This window comes from Plecotus auritus (assembly GCF_963455305.1).
Source record: "Plecotus auritus genome assembly, chromosome: 13".
NCBI classification, from domain to species: Eukaryota; Metazoa; Chordata; class Mammalia; order Chiroptera; family Vespertilionidae; genus Plecotus; species Plecotus auritus.
Genome location: NC_137779.1, coordinates 31680480 through 31695844, shown reverse-complemented (window position 1 = coordinate 31695844; position 15365 = coordinate 31680480). Strand labels below are relative to the sequence as shown.

The 15365-nt window shown below is 62.1% G+C and overlaps 1 protein-coding gene across 15 annotated transcripts in view; it reads right to left on the bottom strand.

Annotated features, from left to right (window-relative positions):
* Positions 1 to 184: 184 nt before the first annotated feature.
* EP400 (E1A binding protein p400) overlaps positions 185 to 15365 on the bottom strand; it is a 64332-nt gene continuing 49151 nt past the window's right edge. For 8 of the 15 annotated variants that reach the window (XM_080650457.1, XM_080650467.1, XM_080650461.1 and 5 more), the window contains 19 exons: positions 14944 to 15081; positions 14732 to 14776; positions 14500 to 14653; positions 14046 to 14287; positions 13756 to 13929; positions 12581 to 12717; positions 12406 to 12462; positions 11653 to 11731; positions 11317 to 11571; positions 10299 to 10347; positions 10116 to 10225; positions 8561 to 8762; positions 8271 to 8455; positions 7301 to 7513; positions 5986 to 6181; positions 5050 to 5174; positions 4315 to 4461; positions 3579 to 3656; positions 185 to 2763 (listed from right to left, as the gene is read on the bottom strand). In XM_080650457.1, the coding sequence (XP_080506583.1) occupies positions 2491 to 2763; positions 3579 to 3656; positions 4315 to 4461; positions 5050 to 5174; positions 5986 to 6181; positions 7301 to 7513; positions 8271 to 8455; positions 8561 to 8762; positions 10116 to 10225; positions 10299 to 10347; positions 11317 to 11571; positions 11653 to 11731; positions 12406 to 12462; positions 12581 to 12717; positions 13756 to 13929; positions 14046 to 14287; positions 14500 to 14653; positions 14732 to 14776; positions 14944 to 15081 (2859 nt within the window). In that variant the 3' untranslated portion in view covers positions 185 to 2490. The remainder of the gene's footprint in view (positions 2764 to 3578; positions 3657 to 4314; positions 4462 to 5049; positions 5175 to 5985; positions 6182 to 7300; positions 7514 to 8270; positions 8456 to 8560; positions 8763 to 10115; positions 10226 to 10298; positions 10348 to 11316; positions 11572 to 11652; positions 11732 to 12405; positions 12463 to 12580; positions 12718 to 13755; positions 13930 to 14045; positions 14288 to 14499; positions 14654 to 14731; positions 14777 to 14943; positions 15082 to 15365) is intronic. The other 7 variants (XM_080650468.1, XM_080650459.1, XM_080650462.1 and 4 more) reach the window with 4 other exon arrangements.

Here is a 15365-nt window from a genome sequence, read left to right as displayed (position 1 = left end):
CTGGTTCTGGAGGCACTGTGCAAAGGGGGGGGGGGGGTCGCAGCCCAGGCTTGCACTTCCTGTCCCTCCCTCAGCGCCACCTGCACCCACCACCTGCTGGGGAGCCTCACCGAGCCCTTTGCCAAGTGCCTGAAAGACAACCAGCATCTTTCACCCCTTTTCCATGAGAGACAAGACAAGAGCATATGAAAAAGACTCGTTTATTATGCCTTTCGTGTGGTGGGATATCAGTGCTCTTCAAAACCCTACTATTCAAGTACAAATGATTGTTTACAAAGTATTTACATTTTCAGTCTTTTAACCTTAAACACAACAACTACTTGGTTACAACACTTAAAAAACCTAAAGGTTGCGAAGGGAAAGCCCTACCAGGTAACAGTCTGCGTGCGGACTCGTCTCCCGGGTAAGCCTGCTCCCGGGGGCCGCCCGAGTGGACAGTCCTGCTGGGTCTGCCTGAGAGCTCTCCCTCGTTACAGTGAGTCGGCCGAAGCCTGGTCCCAGGCAGCGTGGGGTCTAACAGCAACGGTGGGGGCGGCCCCGGAACCCCTCCGGAGCCCGCACTAGCTCTTCAGGGCAAGGTCTTGCCTTTGAAGCAAGACTCTGGAAGGAGGGTCTCTGCCTCCGTGACGACGGACGGCGAGCAGGTCAGGTGTCCGTGATGTGACTAAACCCAGCGGAACAGGACAACCTTCTGTCCCACGTTTCGCGTCGGAGCGGCTGAAGGAAGCGCCGAGCGAGGCTCTCCCTCCGCGTAGCAGCTGCCGCTCCGCCCGGCCGGCGGCCTCCTTCCCTGCCGGCTCTGCCTCCTTCCCTGCCGGCGGCCTCCTTCCCTGCTGGCTCTGCCTCCTTCCCTGCCGGCGGCCTCCTTCCCTGCCGGCTCTGCCTCACAGGAGCTCCTGCGGCAGCTCTGAGGGCAGCCTAAGTGCGTCAACATTTCATCCGAGGGACGAAACACCACCTCGTGCCGTGGCTGCCCACGAGGATGAGGGCCAAGGTAGCAGGAGTCTCCCAGTGACGAGGCGGGGCCCGCTCAGCGCCGTCCTGCCTGCCGGCTGGTAGCAAACAACCCACAGGCCTGGCTAACGGTCCTGTTTCCGTCCGTTCAGGTCACTGAAATGTTAAGTAAGTCCCTTCCCCTCTCAACTCCTGATCTTTCCTTTCCTCCAATTTCTCACGAGCTTCACGCACCGGCCCCCTAGGAGTCGCCGCACTGCCGTCCCTCCTGCAGCGAGCGGCTCCGTGGGGAGGGGGCAGGAGATAGTTGTGCGTCTCAGGACGCTGCAGCTCATCTCTATGCGCACAAGACCTCACAGAACCCAACTGGACCGAGGCAGACGCCCCGAGCAGGGGAGGCGTCCATGGAGCGCAGTGTGCGTGGCGAGCACGGCCAGTGCAGACGCCACCAGCCAGTCACATCCTCGGCAACCGCTGCTGCCACCGCGCCCGAGAAGACACAGATGCAACTGCAAACATGGGGCCTCTTCGCCCTCAACCGTGGTTTGCTGTGTCACACAGCACGATGGCACGTGCCTGCTTGTGGGGGAGGCCCTGGCACAGAAACCCGAGGTCTCGTCTACGGGGAAACGCCACAGCAGACCACCCGTGTGAGCAGGTTCCCAGCTCTGCAGACAGGCCAGCTGGGCATAAGCAAGGGAGAGTGGTGACAGGCACCTCTCACTGAGCCCCATGCTGTGCACACACACGCAAACACACACGCGGCTGTGACACCTGCAATAAAACACCTGCCTGGGCCCTGACCAACGTGAGACCAGGGCCTCCCGGCTCCTAGAGCTGCCTCAGCACCAAGTCTGAAAGCTGGGACGGACTGAGCTGCGCTGGGAAGGGGAGCGGCTGGCAGGCGCCATCTGCATGGAAACAAGTCACAACGGCTCCTCTTTGGAATGGAAGTTCAGTCCCAGCGTCGCCCCTCCACGCATGGGAGGGTACGCATCATAACCGCTTTGAGGGCACGTGGACCAGGTGGCTCCTTAGAAGGTTCCAGCAAGTCACATGAAGCAGAGAAGGAAGAAGCCGCCGGGCTGTCTCGGGTCTGAGCTGACCGACCTCAGATGGCCTCTCCTCCAAGGACCATGACGCGTTTCCGTTGGGTCTAAAGAACCACACAGGCCGACGCTGCACTGCCCAAGACCGTGCTCGGCTTCAGGAAGTCACGGATGACTCTGCCGTCTGAGTCGCCCCTGTGATGTGGTACATGGGGCACTGGCGGGTCCTGGAGGCTCGGACCCAGCACTGCGGCTCTGGAAGCGGCTGGGAGGTCGAAGGACCCAGAGAAGCTGCGGAGGCGCGCCTCCCACTGGTCCGTACAGAAGCTGTGGCCCGAGAGCGCACTGTGGACGGCTCCACTCGCTGCAGCTTCGCAGGTGCTGAACATCACAGGACAGGGCCCCCAGTTCAACAGTGAGTAACGCCTGCTGGTTCTGGCCCGATGGAGACCTGCTTGGTGGCGGCCCGAGGCGCCTGCTTTCCTGACTAGGGGCACGGAGGCTTGGTGGGTGTCTTTAACCGGACGGCAGGGACTCGCATTTGTAACTTGGGCTGCTGGTTGGGGCTGTCAGCGCTGGCTGGCATTTGCGTGGGGTTGGGGACGCCCGGGGTCTGCAGCTGGGCCGCCGCCGTCGTCACGACCTGCTGCTGCATGAGCTTCTGCTGGACCACCTGGGCGGCCGCCGTCACTGCGGGGATCATCTGGACCTGCTGCCCCGCGGCCGCCGCCTGGGTGAGGGTCACCGTCTGCGGGGAAGCCTGAGCCGAAACAGAAACGCATCACCTAGGGGGTGCAGATCAGGTGGCCTGACACACCCAACGCTCTGGGGCCGTGAGGGTTAGAAACTTAATCAGCGTGAGTTCTTTGGAGAAATGTGAAAGCTACCCAGCACGTCGAAATACGGCCTCTGGTCTTTAACCGAACAAGTAGAAAATGAAACCTTTCGGGCTAAAGCGACGCCTGCCCCTGGGAGAGCAAGGGCTGAGGGGGGCTGGTGGTGGCATTCAGCCTTGACTGCCAGGCTGTCGCTTGAGCCACGCGGGCTTGGACGTGCACGTGGAATCTGCTAAGTGGGCAGCAGTCGAGGGCTGGGAGGGGTGTGTGTGGAGGCAGACCGAGTCAGACGCAGACTCAACTGCTCAGCTGGTGCAAGCCCCCACACCCCACGCTGTTCAAGGGTCGACTGGCTTTGATTCCTTGACATCCACACTCGTGTGGTTCTGAAAATAAAGATGTTGGAAGCCCACTTTCCTGCGCTACGTTTTGTAGAGGAAATAAATGTAACACCGCCCGTCAGGCTGTCGGGAAGGGGTCATGGCTGTCCCGGGTGTGGTTGTACCTTTAGTTTCCCGGCAACAGAGGACACCCCGGCGCTGCTGGCTGAAGCACTGATCTCGAAGTGAGTGCCTTTGGTACCTTTGGCCCTGAGTCTGTTCGTGTCTTGTGTTATGAAAATCAAAGTCCTTCTCTAATCATCAGAATTCTCCTTCCTCAGGAGGAAAACCAAGCACTCACATGGAGGTTGCTGAGAAGCCCGTGGGAACTTCCCGATGGCTGCCCTCTCCGCACCTACCTGCTGGGAAGCAGAGGCGACCTGCGGGATGCCGGCCACCGGGGTCTGCTGCTGCACCACCTGAGGGAGCTTGGCCACCTTGGACAGACCAGAAAAGCCGTGCAGGGTTCAGAAGAACGCACAGAAAGATGCCCTTCCTTTCCTTCTCGGTTGTTAATTTCAAAACCACCAGGTTGCCCTGACCGGTTTGGCTCAGTGGATAGAGCGTCGGCCTGCGGACTCAAGGGTCCCAGGTTCGATTCCGGTCAAGGGCATGTACCTTGGTTGCGGGCAAATCCCCAGTAGGGAGTGTGCAGGAGGCAGCTGATGGATGTTTCTAACTCTCTATCCCTCTCCCTTCCTCTCTGTAAAAAGTCAATAAAATATATTTAAAAAAACACACAAAAAAACAAAAACAAAAAACCCACCAGGTGACAGGAAAGAGCCTTTGTCACAGTGGGCTCGCCTGGCACCTGAGAGACCTCCATGCTGAGTGCTGACCGCCCTCCTAATGTGCAGTCACGTGTAATTTGGTCTCACACTTGGGTTTACATGAGAGGACGAGAGGTGAAATGACCCATTCTAGACTTTCACGCATCTCGGAGCCCCTTCTTCAAGTCTGGGCGACGTCCCAGGTTTGGGGGGGGGGGCGGCGGGCACAGGTGAAGTGATCCAGGCCAACGGAGCTGTGTGACCCCTCACTGTCCTGGGTGCGTGCGGCCCCTGCGATCCAGCGCTTGTGCTGGCCCCCGCTCACCTGGATCTGGGTCTGCACCTGCTGCGTCCCGGCCAGCTTCTGAGCCTGGGAGATGGGGGTGGTGAGAAACTGGGTCTTCAGGGCTGGCTGGGTGGCGTAGGCGACCTTCTGTGGCTGCCCCTGAGCAGCAATCTGCTGGGCAGTGATCTGAGGAGAGAGCCCAGGGTCAGGGCCACAAGGCTGTCCCCTCGGACTGCAGCTTGCTCCCTGCAGCTGCCCGCGGGTGCCCAGCCTGGCTCACTCACCTCTCTCCCGAGTCCCCTCATGCCCAGAGGTCAGCCTGCTGAGAAGGCTTTTGCTTTGGGGCCTCAATCAGTTCAGTGCTGCCCCCCCCTCCCCCCTCGAGCACACCCAGGACCAGGTCCCCGCCTGGACCCTCAGTTCTGTGCACTAGCACCCAGGTGGGTCGCACACTGTGACCTACATCTGCTTCCCCAAACCCTGTGGCCCTTACCAGCCATGCAGCCCACAGCCCGAGTCCTCACTGTTCCCCAAAAGTCCGCAGTGAACACAGCTCCCATCTCATACCCACCCCCACCCCCCCGGGGCCTTGGAGCTGCACCAACATCCAGGCTACCTTCTGTGCAGCCCAAATGCATGACCTTGGGGTCCCCTGTGTGGGTGCCAGGCAGCGAGGCAGGGCCCATTCGGACCCCGTTCTCTGCGCCCTGCGCCTAGTGGCAGGGCCCGGCTCAGCATAGACAGGGTGACGCAAGAGCCCACAGGAGCCAGTACCTTCTGCTGGACGGCAGCCGGGCCTGGGGCGGCCTGGGGCTGGATGGCCTTCTGCTGCTGCACGGCCTGCTGCTTGAGCTTCAGCAGCTGCTGCACATGCACGGGCTGGGCCACCACGGTCTGTCCTGCAAACACCACCGAGTGGGTGAGTCACAGCGCGGAGGCAGGCTCACCCCGAGGTCCCCGCGCTTCCCTGAGGCACCGAGTTGTTCAGACTGCCTGCTTCTACAGAGAACGGCACCCTGACCCTGCGAGAGGGGAGGCGTCTCCTACACACACGAGATGCTCCTCGGCCACCAGGACACCCGGAGCAGCGACTGTCGCCTTCCCACCTCCCGGCACACCAACGACTAAAACTCTGCAGCTCACCCAACAATACATCGTTCACTGAACTGACCAAAAAATAGGTGTAGTTTTGACTCCTTCACATCGATGGCTATTACTGTTGGTTGCTGTCAGTTTTTTATTGACAATCTAAGGCAGGGGTGGGGAATGTCTGCCGTGAAATCATTTGCTCTGGCCCTGCCAAGGCATTAGGGGTGAGTTCATTAAATGTTGGACCAGATGCCGCAGGCTCGTGTTTAAGTTGGTGACACTGGCCTGTGAACCACGCTGTTAAGTAGAAATGGTCCCGGGCAGAACAAGGCTCCCCAGCCCTGACCTGAGGGGAAGGAGGTCAGTGCCCCCGATGACATAGTCACTGCACGTTTAAACATCCTGTGGCAGAGCGGTTGAAAATTGCTGAGATAAAGGGATGGGAAGTTCCAAATGTTAACGGTTCAATTGAGGGTCAACACTTGTACTCTGGCAACGCGAGATGCTTCTAGCGTGCACCACGGCCCTCGAACGGGTGGCTGGCGGGGGAGCCAGCAGGGCCGGGCCACTTCCACAGGAAGGCCGTCAGCCCCTCCAGGCCCCGCGGACGTGGGCAGGCACCTGTGGCTTTCTGCGGCTGCCCGATGGCCACACTGATCCCAGCAACGTTCACGGGCAGGGTCGTGACGCCTGGCGAGGAGACCACGGCCGCGGGCACGGACACCACCGGAGGCTTCGCCAGGGCCACCTGAGCCGGTGGGGGCGCCTGCGCCTGCATCTGGCCTTGCGCCTGCAGCTGTGACGTGGGGACCCGCGTCTAAACAGAAAGAAGGGGGCCCAGAGATTCAGCAACTCGTGTGTCTGCGAACATCTCCCAGAGGCCAAGTGGCGAGACGTGGACGGGGTGGGAGGTGGCAGCCAGCCAAAGACTAGCATCTCCCCAGAGGCTGACCTACCCGGGCCACCGTCACCAACACACACGGGACCTAAAGCTCCTCGGTCACACGGCATTCACGTCTGTCCTTAGAGCAGCCTAACAGCCAGCCTGGAGCTCACCCGAGACTCCTGTGAAGGCCACCGACTTCCTGTCACACTGTGCTCAAGCCCTTTCCTGTCACATGAACACACGTGGAACCGAACGTGCTTTCTCGGGCTTTACCCACTTCTGTCCGGTCTTGCACACTTCCAGGGGGTGAAGCACACCCAGGGCAGAGCCAGCGTGCTGTGGGCGACTGCCTAGGATTTGAGCAGGTTACCTAACCTGCCGGCTTCAGGTTCTGCACATGCGAAGTGGGTAACACTAAACACCCCATCCTGCCTGCGCACCCATCAGGCGGCAGGTGTAACCTGTGGCAGGAGTAACCTGTGGCAGGTGTAACCTAGGGCAGCTATAACCTGTGGCAGGTGTAACCTGTGGCAGGTGTAACCTAGGGCAGGTGACGGCAGCTGCACCCGTGCCAGGATGGGGTCTCCTAAGCTGCCGGAGGGTCTGGATCAACGTGGCTGAATGTGAAGGACCTTCCCGACTCCCCGTTGTCCTGATGCGAGCCCCCTCTTCCAAAGTCTCTCTGAGCTCACCAGGGACTGGGACCCTGAGCCTGGCTCTGGGCCTGCCAGGCCCCGCAGCACCGTGACACACACCCCCCCCCATGCCCATGTGCTGTCCCTGACAGAGACCCTGCCCTCCCTCCAAGGTCTAGCTTCTCCCCTCCTCCTTCCCCCGAGCGCTCAGCCATGAGCTCGGTGACACTTCAGTTCCAGGAAGTACAGTTACGTAAACGTTGCCCAGGGCTGCTTTCTCCTCTCCAAGGAGAACAGGATCTAGGCGGGAAAGCACACCTTCTGCTTCACTCGCAGGTCCACCAGAACACCTTCGGCCCACACGAGCAGGAGCCGTGCAGGAGCACGGGAAAGACAAACGCATCAGGGGACTTACGAGCCGGGCCACCTGGAGGTTGGCCACGGTGGTGCCCGTGAGCAGGGCTCCGGGCCGCGAGGCGGTGACGGTGGTGAGCTGGGGGCTCGGCTGCTGTGCCGGCGGTGGAGGCTGCACCTGCACGGTGGGAGGCGGGGGGCCAGACGGGGCCTGTGGCGGGGGGGCCTGCTGGGGCAGCTGCAGCTTCTGCTTCTGCATTTTGATCAGGTGTTCCTAAAACCCAGAGAGAGGAGCTTTTCAGCAACATCAGCTGCACCACGTTGCACATCCTGACCACGTGACACGTCTAGACCTGAGCCTTCCATGCAGCAGCGACACCACGGGTGGCCACGAGGCCCTGGACGTGGCTGGAGCGACTCAGGAATGCATGTCCTATCTGGCTGCACTCTGATTCCCTGGGAGGCGTCTGGTGCCTCCAGGAGGACGCTGGGTGCAGCGCCAGCACCTCCACAGCCTCCACCAGGTCACGTGTCCCCGGAACGGGGAAGGGGCAGGCCCGACAGCCAGCTGGAGCTTTCATGTTTTTTGGTTTATGCCTGGTATTCGTGTTCTTCCAGTTACGGAGGAACGCAATGTTTCCTTTTAGAGGAATGTGTGCACATCCATGGCAGCGTGGTGTGCAGCCTGGCAACGCTCCGGCATCGCACTCAACAACCGCCTGTGAGACCCGAGGCTGCAGGGAGCTGCCCCCAGTAAGCCACCTGCCCCGGCCTGAGGGAGGCGCTGCCCTCCCTCCCTCCCTCTGGGGGGGACAGGACCATGGCCTCCGCCCTCTCTGGAGCCTGCCCCCAGCACACAGCACGGAGCAGGCGGGAGGCCGCCTCCAGAGTGCTGCCAACAAAAGCCATTTCTAAAGACAACACACGCGTCCCGCCTACAGACTACGGTGCGTTGATGCAAAATACACTCGGAACCACACCATGTGACCGCGCCGCCCACCGTGGCCCGTGGTTCCCTAGGAGGTGCTCACCGGGGTCAGCTTGCTGACAGCTTTGATCTGTGCGGGCGACTGGGCCTGGCCCTGGAGCTGCGGGACCTGCGCCTGGGAGGGCGGTGGAGGCGGTGGTGGCGGTGGCTGCTGCTGCTGCTGCTGCTGCCGGAGGAGCTGGAAGTGTGCGGGCGTGAGGGTCTTTCCTGGGAGCTGAACCCCTGTGGCTGGAGAAGTTGTTTCGTTAGCGGACACTGCTCCCTTCCCGCACAACCCACGGAAGCCGAGTGCTGCCCTTCAGGGTGGCCGGGCCCAGGAACCAAACCCTTTACCTTGGGACACCTGAGTCACCAAAGACCGGGCTGGGGTCTGCACTGCAGCCAGGCTGGTGGTGACCACGGCCGAGGCTGTCACGGAGGTGACCGCACGAACGCCCTGCGTCGGTGCCAGGGACACCAGGTCAGACGTGGCCGGGGAGCCCACTGCTCGGGGCTGGGTGTGGACCACCTGGGCCGGCGTCGAGCCTCCGGAGCTCTGGGGAGGCAAAGGAGGGCCTAGTGGGACTCTCCTCTGCATCACGGGGTGGGAAGCACCAACCAAACCCACGGGCAACCCTGGAGGTGCTGAGGGGCGGCGCCCTGGCACCTCGAAGCACGTGCCCTGAGCTACAGAGCAGCTCGCTCCGTGCATCCCTCAGTGGTTGGCAAATCCCTCGAGGTATTTCCAAAGGAGACAGAGCCCAGGGCTGTTGGCGGTCCCCTCGGCTCATGGCTTCCCCACAACAGAGAGAGGTGAGCTGCTGGGCCTCCAGAGACCCCGCCCGCTGCTGCCTGCACTGTGCACAGGGGGGATCCCTCCCTGGCCTGGCCTGGGCTATTGTTACAGGAACACGGCTTCGCTCTCTCTGCCCACCTCTCACGGCTTTAACTTCTCTCCGTCCACCACTGCTGTCCCCATCCTGCGTTTGGGGTAGCTTCCTCGGACTTGTCTTCCCGTTCACTAATTCTCTCTCCTACTGGATAACTGACAGTGAGCCCAATTACGAGGTTTTCTTTCTACAATTCTGGTAACCAGTTTTCATTTCCCAAAGTTCTCCACGTTCTTTTAAAATAGTTCCCAGGTTTTTATAGACTTCCTCCAGCTTTTTATTTCTTTAAAACAGGACGTATAACTTTCATAATCTACACCCAGGGACCCCTCTATCCCGAGTCTGAGGGCCTGCCCACTGCCTGCTGCTGCTGCCCCTCCTGCTGCCGGCACCTGCGCCCCAGCCTCGGCCCAGCAGAGCCCCGTGCAAGCACCGTGGGCTTCAGCCAGGTTCTATCCCCCCGTCACAGGAAGTGGTGCTCAAAAACGCATCATGGATGAATTCCTTTATCTTTTAAAATATCACAGGCCCGCCCTAGCCAGTGTGGCTAAGTGGATAGAGCATAGGCCTATGGACTGAAGGGTCCCAGGTACAGTTCCGGTCAAGGGCACATGCCCAAGTTGTGGGATCCATCCCCAGTAGGGGGTGTGCAGGAGGCAGCTGATCAGTAATTCTCTCTCATCACTGATGTTTCTATCTCTCTCTCTCCCTTCCTCTCTGAAATCAGTAAAAATACATTATTAATTAGCATAACCAATGGACACAGACACTGGGGCAGTGAGGGCTTGCCCAGGGTGGGAATGGCTGGGGTGGGGGTGGGTGGTTAATCGGAGAAAAAGGAAACATATGTAAAACTTTAGACAACAATATATAAAAATAAATAAATGTCGCTAAAATAAAAACATATACATTATTAAAATAAAATAGGACGTCACAGGTCCACGTGGGTCAGAACTCCCCCCAAAGCCAACGACGTGCACAGCGCCCAGGCTGCTGACCCCCCGGAGCAGGCAGCTCACCGTCAGGGCTCCGGGCGCCACGGGCGAGGCCAGGCGCTTGTTAATGGACTGGAAGGTGGCGGCAGGGACCCCTGCGATGGTGTTCACGATCACATTTCCGCTCACGGTGCCTGCAGAGAGAGGGGCCTGTGGGGCAAGAGCACGCGAGACAAGTGAGCTCCCACTGACCTCGCCGGCCCTTACCTGCTGGCATGCTCGTGCCCGTCACAGACGTCTTAATGGCTCCGGCCTGCTGGGGAGAGAGGTGACTTGCACATGCACACGGGACACCCTCCAAAGCTCCCATTCTGTCAGCACCAAATCCAAACTCTTGGCCATGGCTACTGGCCACACGGCCGACTCTAGCCCCGTCCCAGCTCCTCCCACACTGTGGTGTCCACCCCTCAGTGAGTGGTGCTCTGGCCACGCTGACCCTGCTGGCCCCACAGCTGCCAGGCTCAGGGCCCGTGCCTGCCGGTCCCCATTCCTTTCTGACTCCTGTTGCTCAGGCACAGCCCCTCCTGAGCACCCACCAGGATGCTCCTGGGTCCTGCCTGGCCGGATGCCTGCCCACAGGACAGAGTCCCCGGGAGCAGGTGCTCCGTGAGTGCCTTTTCGGAATGAATGGGGAACGAGGCTGCCCGGGCACACAGGAAAATCACCCCCAGCACAGGAAATCAAAGCGAAGGGGCTGGTTCTGCAGACACCCCACGTCCGGCTGACAGTGCAGAGCAGCTGAGCCTCCGTCCACTCCCGGGGCTCTTCCCACTGGGAGCTCAGCGTGGGCCCCATGGGCACCAGAGCGAAGGCACACGCCAGGGCGTGACAGTGCCAGCGTAGGGCCTGTGAGATCACAAGCCCACTTTTCTTCCTTTTTGTGTGCATTTCACCCCTTTTCTCTGACACGCGCTGAAGATTCATGCGTGCATGAGCACACATGCACACGCTTTGAGGAAAACTACAAGTCAGAAGAGAAGTTTGCAAACTGGCAAACAGCATCTGCTCTGCAAGTTTATGGGGAGGAAGGGGGCGACTTCCTGTTATGGCTCATACATCCTCTCTACCTCCCAGGCTCCTGCACCAGAACTGCCTCCACTGCCAGCCACCACTGAGCTCTCCCAGGGCAGGGCCCTGGAGACACCCCATCTCCCCGACAGGAAGGCCTGCTGCTCCGGGGGCTGCAGGAACCTCAGGCGCTCGAGGGCGGGCAGGGCCTGCTCACCAGCACGGCGGCACTGCCCACCGTAGTGATTGCAGGGGGTGCCTTCTGGGGGGGCTGCACAGGCTGTGCTGGAGGCTGTGCCTGGGCGGCGGGCTGCACGGTGGGCGGCCCCGAGGGCTGCTGGCTGCCTGCCGCCGCTGGGGGCTGGGGCAGAGGTGGTGGCGGCTGCTGGGGTGGTGGGGGCTGTGGCTGCGGCGGGGGTGGAGGGGGCTGCGTCACGGGCGGCTGCTGCGCCTTCTGCTGGTCGGCCAGCGCCTGCAGGGCAGGAAAAAGGAGATGGAGCCCCTGGGGCCTCGGCTGCCTGATGGCAGCTGCCCCGCACGCCCAGGCCCCCACCTTCTTCTCCTTGGCGATTCGCTCTGCACGAAGAGACGCGACCTGGATAGGAGGCAGGGGCTTGTCGTAGTTGATGCCACTAAAGACAGGAGAAGAAATGAAAATAAGCCGCAAGTTCTGAAGCACAGACGTTCCTGAAACCCACAGCCCCTCCTAAAGCTGCGGGTGCCCCGAGGAGGGGCACGGGGCGGACCAGCCTGGGAAGGAGAAAGGCTGCCTGGTCACCCCGCCCACGGTCCGTCCCCTTCCCAGCCTGAGAACAGACGCCCCAGGCCCCCGGCTGCATGAGCACTGCGCCTCCACCCCGGGCACAGCGCCCGGCCAGCAAGCCCCAGGGCTAGGGGTCCAAGGTCGCCCCACCCTCCATGGACCCCTGCTCCCAGGACCCCTGCGTCCTCCCCCACATTGTCACCTACAGATCTCCTTGATTCAAGGCGAGTACGTTCACCCCAAGCTGGGCACATTTTTACAGAAGAGCCAACCAAACGTTCGCCAGGTAAGGGGTGAGGAGGAGAGGAGAGGGCCCGTCCCGCTGCTGTGCCCTCCGCCAGGCGGCAGGCAGGACGCCGCCTCCATACCCCCCTGTGCGAACAAGGACCTCCCTGGATGAGCCCCTGCTGGTCCTGCCCGGCCACGCCACCACCCCAGCGATGCCAGGACACGCCATTTGCTCAACAACTCACTCAACTGACCGCACGTAAGAGAACACTGGAAGGCAACCCTTTCAGAGTGGAAGCGTGTCACAAACAGTACCTTTCGGCCAGCACGGACGCATGCTTGGGGTTTTTCTGGAAGGGGTTCATGCCAAGCCTACAGCAGAGACGGAGACAAAAGTCACCGCGTGAAGGAGAAAGGAGACGCGCACGACCAAGGCCAGGATGAGCCCCCCGCCCCCCGGCTCGGCCGCGTGCAGGGCGCCTGGGCCTACAGGGGCTTGATGGGGGGGCTCCTCTTGCCGGCGGTCATCTTCATCAGGTCGAAGTGGCTCGTGTACAGCTGCGTGTGCGTGGCGTTCTCGTCCTGGGCGTAAATCTGGCCCGTGCGCAGAGGACGGTTGTTCTTGCTCTGAAACAAAATGGTCGGTCAGACAGCGACCCCGGGACTGGGCTCACTGACCGGGAGGCCTCAGGTGAGGCCGCGGTTAAACCCCTTCTTCCGGGACAGCACGGACATGACCGCGAGGGCACAGCGGCCGGCACCTGCCACCCCACCTCCTTGGTCCGTGCAGGCCCTTCCGCACGTTACCTGAGTGAGCCTCCCAACCAGCGGCTGCAGGGAGCAGCTGGCCAAGCGCTGGAGGCCACAGACAGGGATGAAGCCAGCACCGTCGCCAGCACTGGCCTTCCCTGGGCCTCTGCCCGCAGCGGGCTGTCAAGGGGCGGGCGCTCCTGCCGTCAGGCTTTCCTCGGGGGCTTTGCACTACTTGTGCCTGGTGACGCCGCCTCCCGAGTCCCACAGCGACACCACGGCCTGCCTGCTCCCAAGACACCAGTGCCCCCCACAGGGCTGACCCCCGGTTCCTGGTGACGGACGCCAGGACCCAGCTGTCCTAGGACCGCAGCCGCGTGATTCTCGGTCCGTGTGGACCTGAGGGCCTGCAGGGGTGGGCAAACTTTTTGACTCGAGGGCCACCATGGGTTCTTAAACTGGACCGGAGGGCCAGAACAAAAGCATGGATGGAGTGTTTGTGTGAACGAATATAAATTCAAAGTAAAGGAGCGGAGGGGAGAGCAAGAGAACCGGATAGGACAGCCAGATCCAGCCCGCGGGCCGCAGTTTGCCCACGGCTGGCCCAGAGCCATCAACCAGCCCAGCGGCCACAGCAGGAAAGCACAGACCTTCCTTCACGGGAGCTACGTGCACAGCAATGCCCTGCTTGCTGCTCGGAGGCAGGACTGGTGCCTGCGCCTGGAGCCACAGGAGGCACACAGCACCTTCCCAGGACCAAGCAGCACGGTGCCCGCACCGCCCGCCTCAGGCACCGGGACTGCCGCCGGCTCCAAGAGGGATGCGGCAGCCGCGCCTCAGGTTCCACCCAGGACAGCGCAGGCTGTCCCCTCGCGGAGCCCCCCGCGCCCCTGCACCACGGTCCCCGGGTCTCACCTTGCCCTCCTCCCTGGGGATGAGCACGCTCTCGTAGCGGCTGCGGCACTGCTTGGAGGAGCGGTAGATGCGGCTGCAGGAGTTGACGACGTCGCTGACGAGGTCCCAGTTGGGTGTGTGGGCCGGGGACACGATCGTGAGGTTCAGAGGCAGCTCCAGCAGCTGCTTCACGGCCTAGAGGACCACGTCAGGCACCCGGTCAACACGCTGAGGGCGGCTTTCCCGCTCCCCCAGCAGTGGGCACGGCGCGGACGGACAGGCGGGGAAGGGGGCCCGGGGTCCAGGCTCACCTGCAGCAGCGCCCAGTCCTCGCTGATGAGCCACTCGGGGTTGTCGGGACCCGACTCGGCAGCGGGTTTGGCGAAAGTGGGCAGAGGCTTGGCAAACTGCGCCTGCTGCTTCAGCAGGAGGTTCTTCTTCTGCTCCTTGCCCTCCCGCCGCATCTTCAGCAGGCCCGGCGCGGCGCGGTCGAAGAGCGAGCGTGGGGGCACGACCGCCTCCCCGTGCCGCTGCTTCTTCTTCCTGCCTGCAGCTGGACAGACAGGCCGCTCAGGGCCGCGGGGCCGCGTCCCCGCCCACAGCGAGCCAGGGAGGGGCCCGGGGCTGACCAGGAGGCCCGCCACCCAGGAGCCCCTGGCAAGGACCACCCATTCCTGCCCCCCTGCCAACGGGCCTGCACGCCAAGGCTCTTCCCTGCTGGGGAGCACAAGCGGTGCGACAGTGAGCACGGCCCACGGCGCCCACCTGAGGGGTCCGTCCTGTGCCGCCGGCGCTCCTTCCTCACGTACACGGGGGGCAGCTTGGCCTCGGGGATGGGCGTGGTCTCGTACATGAGACACATGACTGAGTCGATGTAGATGTCGTTGTCGTCTTGGGGCGGCGTGGGAGGGGTCCAGAGCTGCATGGAGAAGGGAGAGCATGAGCCGGCGCCTCGGGGAAGGCAGCACCCCACAGGGGACGGGGACGAGGCACGCACCGGCATGACTTCCGTCTGCCCGTCGGCTCCTTCGTAGATGTACTCCTGCGGGAGACAGGGGAGCTCTCAACGTGAGTCTGTTTCACGCTGTAAGCACCTTCGTCACTTCAGGGACCTCACTACACCACTAGGGAAGAGCAACACGGGATCGGAAGCCATGCAGCGGGCTGAGAGCACACGTCTGGGTGGTGACGTGACGACGGGGTGCGCACCGCGTTGTAGGCGTCCTCCCGGGTGTAGGTGAGCAGCTGCTCCTGCTCCTGCTCCTGCAGCGCCCGGGCCTCCTGCTCCTGCAGCGCCCGCAGGTTCTGGGCCTCCCAGGCACTCACTGCGGTCAGCACGGCGTCCTGCTGGGAGACCACAGGCTCGGACACAGCTCCCAGCACCGTTCCCACGGGGAACACACCTGCCCCCAGCTGGTCTCACCCTCAGACCAAGGACCGCTCTTCCCTGTCGCGGTCCCCTCCACGCTGTGGTCACCCATTTCCCAGCACGTCCTCTGGGCCCAGCATGGAACCTCTACCAGGCACCCCGCTTCCCCACACCTGAAACCGCCTGCACGGGGCCTCCCGGACCTGCAGTCAACTGCTGTCTGCACTGGTGGGTTTGGGTTCATTCCTGATTCCAGGCAACT